This window comes from Teleopsis dalmanni, chromosome 1, assembly GCF_002237135.1.
Source record: "Teleopsis dalmanni isolate 2A chromosome 1, ASM223713v2, whole genome shotgun sequence".
Taxonomy (NCBI): Eukaryota; Metazoa; Arthropoda; class Insecta; order Diptera; family Diopsidae; genus Teleopsis; species Teleopsis dalmanni.
The window spans coordinates 166,802,028-166,808,337 of NC_051846.1; the positions used below are offsets into that span (position 1 = coordinate 166,802,028).

Genomic DNA, 6,310 nt, shown 5'->3' on the forward strand with positions numbered 1-6,310 from the left:
ACTGCATTTCTTAACTGCCCAGAACCCGATAGTGACACGCTACTCTACTTAATGTAAAACTAACTATCAACAATGATCCAATGATTTCACCGAAACTAAGAATCACCAACGTTATTTATTAACGTACAATTTTCATAAATACGCGATAACGCAATAGACCTTAAAATTTGGTCCGATAAAGGATTTTCATTTATGGATGGACTACCTAGCATTGGTTAATAAAAGATTAAAATAGAGATGTATTCATCATCAGTTTATTCATCTGTAAAAACAAAATTTCTATTAATCTGCATACACTCAACTGGATGGATCTAGTTTATTTACAGGGGTTTCTAACGAATATAAAAACGGTGAATAATTCCTAATTATGTGAGATGTAAGGGTATCTGCAGATTAGCTACTGCAAAGAACCAATTAATAATAATATTAAGAATAAGAATAATAAAAATAAGAAGAATTAGAATAAGGCTTGCGCCGATTTCAAAAACTTAAGGCAGCTTAAGAGCTTATTTGAGTCAATAACAAAAATGGCAGGTTTTTCGATTAAAATAGATCTGAACTCAGATTACTCACTGGTTACCTCCAGTTAACTACCATCTTTCAAAAATGGGACTAAAGAATACCGATACATGCAGATTCTGTGAAGCTCAGAGAGAAAATCCCAGTCCCATTACTGTTCATGCCCATTGACACCAGTCTAGCACCTTCGCACGACTTTTCTTAAATTGAATGAGGTCTAAGATTTAAAATCAAGAAACATAAAGTTTATCAACAGCCTAAACTTTTCCAGGTTAGCTTAGGAGTCTCTTTCCAAGTAGAACATCATAGAACTTATAGATCACAGGGTACTATTGTCCTCTTTAATTATAATAAATTAAAGTAAAAATAAGAATAAGAACATGCATAAGTGTAAGAACACGAAGAGTTAACTAAAATACATACATTTATATAAATTTCTACATCCATTATTTGTTTTTAATTATTTTAATATACCACATACAACATAATTGATTTAAAAATATTGAAGCAATATAGATGAAATATCTATGTTTAATTAGATGTAAAAATTTCTCTAAAATATTTACATAATCTATAAATGAAATTTCGGACGGTATATAAATTATCCACAACAAAATATATAATTTAGGTTAGGTTAGATTAGACTATACCAGCGATCCTAAGGGATCCACTTATGGGCCTATAGGCCCATTGTATTACCGTATAATGAAAAACTCAAGGGTTAGAACCACTAAGAACCTTTGGCAAAGCTTATAATGCTATTCAGAGGTAGATGTTGCAGTTCGTCAAGATTCTTAAAAAAAAGAAAACGCCGACGGGCATGTACTGCACAGAAGGAAATCAGATGGGAGGCACTTCCATCGTCTTTTCCACAACTGCGGCAGATTAGGTTGAAAGGGAGATTTAGTTATACAAAAATTAGCAAGAAAATATCTATATGTATTATTCTTATAAAATAATTAGAGTTTAAGGGAAAAACATAATACAGATTTTCAAATATCCATGAACAATGTAGATATTATTTAATACAATACAAGCATAAAAATATATTAAAGGCGATGAGAAGATTTATAAAACAAAACCTAATATCTACTCATATTGAAAGGATTTAACAGAAGATTACCAAACTGATAACAATATCTCTGACAAATACATTAGTAAGAATATTAAAAAAGGAGGATAAGAAGTCAGTATTATTCAAAATATCCACAGATATGCGACAAAATTAATGATCTATCTGCAATAGTATTTAATTTGATAATCCTCAGAAATATACCTGTAAATATACCTATAAATGTAGGTACTTTGGTTCAACGAAAATCCAATTTAAGATAAGAGGATATACTAGTTAAAATATTAAAATACATGTAACATATAGCTAAAGCTATATTCGTTTTATAGCTAAAAAAAATTCGTTATATGGTTTAAACAGGGCACATAATATACGCACATAAATATATAGAAATGAAGGTTGGGCTGTTACCTGAAGACATACTAAGAAGGTTTGGATTACATTCTCAGATTAAAAGGTATCCGTGGCAAAGGTATACCTTATGGCAATGGAAAATGTTTTCAATGCTGTCTTTGTGTTGTTTATTCGGACTTTCTTCTGCAAGATTACACAGGCAATAAGGCAAAATATTCGAAGTATTTTCTAGCGTTCGAGTATTTTCGTGAACGGCAAAATTCGTGGAATCCTATTTCAACAGTTTTAACTAAGGACTTTCTATTTTTGAAATATATTTAAATGACCAATTCAGAATAAACATAATAAAGCGGTAGATACAGTAAGAAAGTTTATTGAAAGAACTGAAGGTCATCCCAATATCGATTCATAATAGATATTTAGAAGAATTGAATAGTCATTAGCATTTGTGTGTAGCTTAAAATGAAGACTATTTTAAAGAAGAGAAGAATAGTTCCATTTTTATTATTGATCTGATTATATTGTACCCGAAATGCACAATATTGTAACATATATCTTTAATTTATTTTTAGCACGAAATCAAGATTAAAATTTAGTTTCCTTGGTATTAAAAGATGTAGCTTTTAAAACTAAGTGCGTTTGTGTTGATTATATCAACTAAGACCAACAAAAATAGTTTACAAATAATTAATTATAATATTAACATATTATTATTTTTATAATAGCAGTCGCTAACAAAAAACGACTAGTGGTTCAGGTCTAGAACTCTCTGTTAAGCTTATTAAAAGGTTTATTGTTGTTATTGTAGCCCGCGGATATCTTAACAGCAAATAACATGAAAAGAATCACACGACGAATACATGGGTTAGGAGGGAGAACAGATTGGGACCGGGTGGAATTTAATTTGAAATCAACCACTATTAAGACGGAGAAAAGTGTTCACTTTAATGGAGTGTATACAAAGGTTGATTGGACTGTGATTTGTGTGTTCTGTGGGACAGGAGCACAAATAGGCGACAAGTAACTGTTTAGCAGATGGCTATATCCCAATCTCAATTGAACTAGGTAAGTTCTTGTAGCACGAGAAAGACTCATCCTGGGAAATATTAGGCGGGGTCTATTGAGAACTTTGTTGCAAGACAACCATGGTCTGCAAGAGGATACTGTATTTGTGTGGAGGGCATAAATTCACGTTTATATGCGACTTCACTGATGTTAGGTCCATTGCAAAAGGTGTCGATATATCTATGACACGACTAATACATCGCATTATTTTTTTATTTGCTTATAAGCTAGAACATAGTTTGCTGTGAAATACAGCTATTCTGTGTTTATATTGATAGCGACTAGATCTCTATGTTATTTTACGTAGCGTTCTATGCTGTGGAGGCCTAACACTACGGTGTTCAAAAACACAACGTAATGATACGAAATGTCAATCAACGCACCATTGGAACCACATTACTAATTCCGCCGGTGCCAATAAACAAATGTGTGTAAGACATAACTTCCATATTGGTGATGAATAAGCACTCCACGCCGAATGAATGATAAACTAATTAATACCTAAATCATTCTTCCCGCGTAAGTTTGGGTATTAACCAACAACCACTACGAGTCCAACTTCAATTGGTCAGCACAGCCGAAGCTACGAGCCCCTGATCCCCGTAGTGCCAGATATTACCATCTCTGGTCAAATGTCGCAAGTGGGGCGGATCAATTACTACCATGCACACATTTCACATAAGTGCTGGATTGGCACCGGGATTTTAGACACCTCTTACAACAGGCATGCCTTATCTCGGAAATATTCTAACCCTTTTACCGCAGGGGGTAGTTGATAGAGACTACCAGATTCCAATCTCTAATAATATTTTGTCTCGCGGAAAAGTAGTGCAGTGTCTAGCTCATTGGCTCTATTGTTTCCTGCGATAGCAGAGGGACGTTATTCTTGCTACTAACGTTAACTTATGGATTAAACTTTAGAAACGAAATATTAATATCTTTTTTTTAATATTGGACTGGGCAGTAGTACACTGCAACTTAAAAGATCTGTTGTGCTATCATTGAGATCCTGCTTAGTAAATCCAAACTTTTGGATTTAAAAAAAGTTTTACTTTTTATAGAACATACAATATTTTTTATAAACAATGCAATATTTTTGGTTTATACATTTACTCTTTTCTAATCAGTTAATCATTATCTTGAATAAAATTTAGATATGGGATTATATTATTGTAAGTCGGTCGCTTTTATTTTGATAACAATGATCTAAACAAAATAATTTTTATAGGCCATAACTTCTAAAATATATTCAGTAATAAGAGAGTTCAACTCGTAGCATATATATATAATTTGCTTTTGTTTCTTTAAATTTCAGTTCAATCAATATAATTTATACTTTTAAAGGTTGGTAGGTATTGAGGTATATACTTCCTTCAAATAGTTCTTTCAAACTACTTCTTTCTACTTTGATTTTCGAATTAGCATAAGTCACAGAAACTTGAGCTAAGAAAAGACAATCACTAAGTTTTTTTGTGACTGCTCAGTCTTGGATAACAGAAGGAATTGAAGTTTAAATAGATTGCTATCAATTGTATTGTGGGATACTAAACATTTCACACAGAAGATTTATTATTTTTATTTAAATTAGTAGCATATCTTTCCCTAAACATATTCAGAACAAAATAAGGTTCAAGATATTTAGTGAAACAGAGCACAGTCAACATAGACAATTATATGTTTTAATTATAACATATTTAAATAGTAGTATCTTCTGCAAAAATAAGGGAATAAATTGTTTTAAACCAAATAACAATTTTAGAATAATAGTATAAATAATTTAAAAAGTTCTTTTATAATATACCTTTTATCAACCAAATGATTAACATTACAGCGCTCAGCGCAACCAGCACTCATTATAGTTGTTTGTGCGCCAGAATCTACAAATGCTTTAACTGGCACTCCATTAACTTTACAATTGATATAACTGCAATTATAAAAAATATTGCTTATAAATTAACCAAACAATTACACAATAACTAAATATACTTACAGCATAGAAACAGTACCAAATATTTCGGGATTATACTCAATAGCAGCAGCCATGTTCTCTTGTATATTCTTCTGCTTGATTTCCTCTTCAATTAAACGTTGGGCTTCAGTATCAAATGGATCAGCACGCAACATACGTAGACGCAATGCATTTCTTTGCTTACGGAGCTCGATCTGTTCATGAAGAACTATTGTAAAAGTTTCAAGATCTCCCGAAAGGAGAGCATCGGCAAGACGAGGATTGTTTTGTTTTAACAGAGCCAAAGACTCTGGGTTTGAGAGAAACATTTGACGTACCTGTGCTGGATCATCATCGTAGTTAACATTGGCTTCATCTGCATCGGAAAAATCCACCAAACCCTGTGGAACTCCTAAACGATATCCACTGCCACTGGCACTTGAGCTCGAACCTAAACGCTGTCCACTAGGACCTGTGCTCGTACCGGGTACTGCAATATTGCTAAAGTCCAAGTTACTAATAGCATTGGCACTTGCACTTGCAGTGGCTTTAAAGAAAAAATTAATAATATATAGTAAATTTTAATTAAAAAATTTTATTTTATTATATAGAATATTCTTTTTTATTAAATATGTTTATATATTGTTTTTTATTTTTGGCGTGACAAAATATAATGCTTTTAGCAAACGTGACAGTGATTTGATGAGTCAGAGATGTCTTGCAGTTTTATGTATGAATGTGTACAAATACAATATATCTACCATATATACATTAGTACCAATTTAGATATTAACTCATTAAAATAATTGTGTAATGTTTTTTATAAAAACAACAAAATATCAACGATTAAACACTGAACGATTTTAGAAAAAAGTTATTCACAATTTGCGAAGGTGTAATTTTGTTTTTTATTTAAAAATTAGGTGTGATTTATGTGCCACAACAGAGCATTTCAAATATCCTTCACCTTTTAAGTGAGGTCAACGACAGGTTAAATGAATTTTAAAATTAGGAAAATTTCAAATATTTTTTCAAAAAATTTTATGTATTTATAGAGAAAATATGTTTAAAATTGTTTTTAAAACACGCATGTACATATATATATATATGCACAGCCACATTAAATAAAAAAACATCTTTAGTGTTAGGGTATAAAAGAACTGTTTAACAAAAGATGGAAAGACTCTGCGATATGCAGGCATCTGTATGCAATGTGGCCACAGACCAACATTAGAAAATCGAGATCTCTCTTAGAGTTGCCCCGTAAAGATATCAGTCTTGTAGTAGGGTTACTAATAGGTCATTGTATTCTAGGTAATCATACTGGGAGACTGAATCACCGGTTCAACCAT

At 31.8% G+C, this 6,310-nt stretch overlaps 1 protein-coding gene across 1 annotated transcript; it reads right to left on the bottom strand.

Annotated features, from left to right (window-relative positions):
* Positions 1 to 4,693: 4,693 nt before the first annotated feature.
* On the bottom strand, positions 4,694 to 6,310 carry LOC119666665 (protein DDI1 homolog 2-like). Its single transcript, XM_038075945.1, has 4 exons — positions 6,283 to 6,310; positions 5,001 to 5,505; positions 4,812 to 4,934; positions 4,694 to 4,721 (listed from the first exon to the last, which is right to left on the bottom strand). The coding sequence occupies exons 1-4, from the start codon at positions 6,308 to 6,310 to the stop codon at positions 4,694 to 4,696; spliced, it is 684 nt and encodes a 227-aa protein (XP_037931873.1).

Bases quoted from the DNA above. Each gene is read 5' to 3' on its own strand.
- LOC119666665 (XM_038075945.1), bottom strand. From the start codon at position 6,310: ATGGTTGAACCGGTGATTCAGTCTCCCA. The intron at 5,506-6,282 runs GTATGATTACCT...TTTTCTTTAAAG, and splicing joins ACCGGTGATTCAGTCTCCCA to CCACTGCAAGTGCAAGTGCC. The intron at 4,935-5,000 runs GTAAGTATATTT...TTATAATTGCAG, and splicing joins TTTGGTACTGTTTCTATGCT to TTATATCAATTGTAAAGTTA.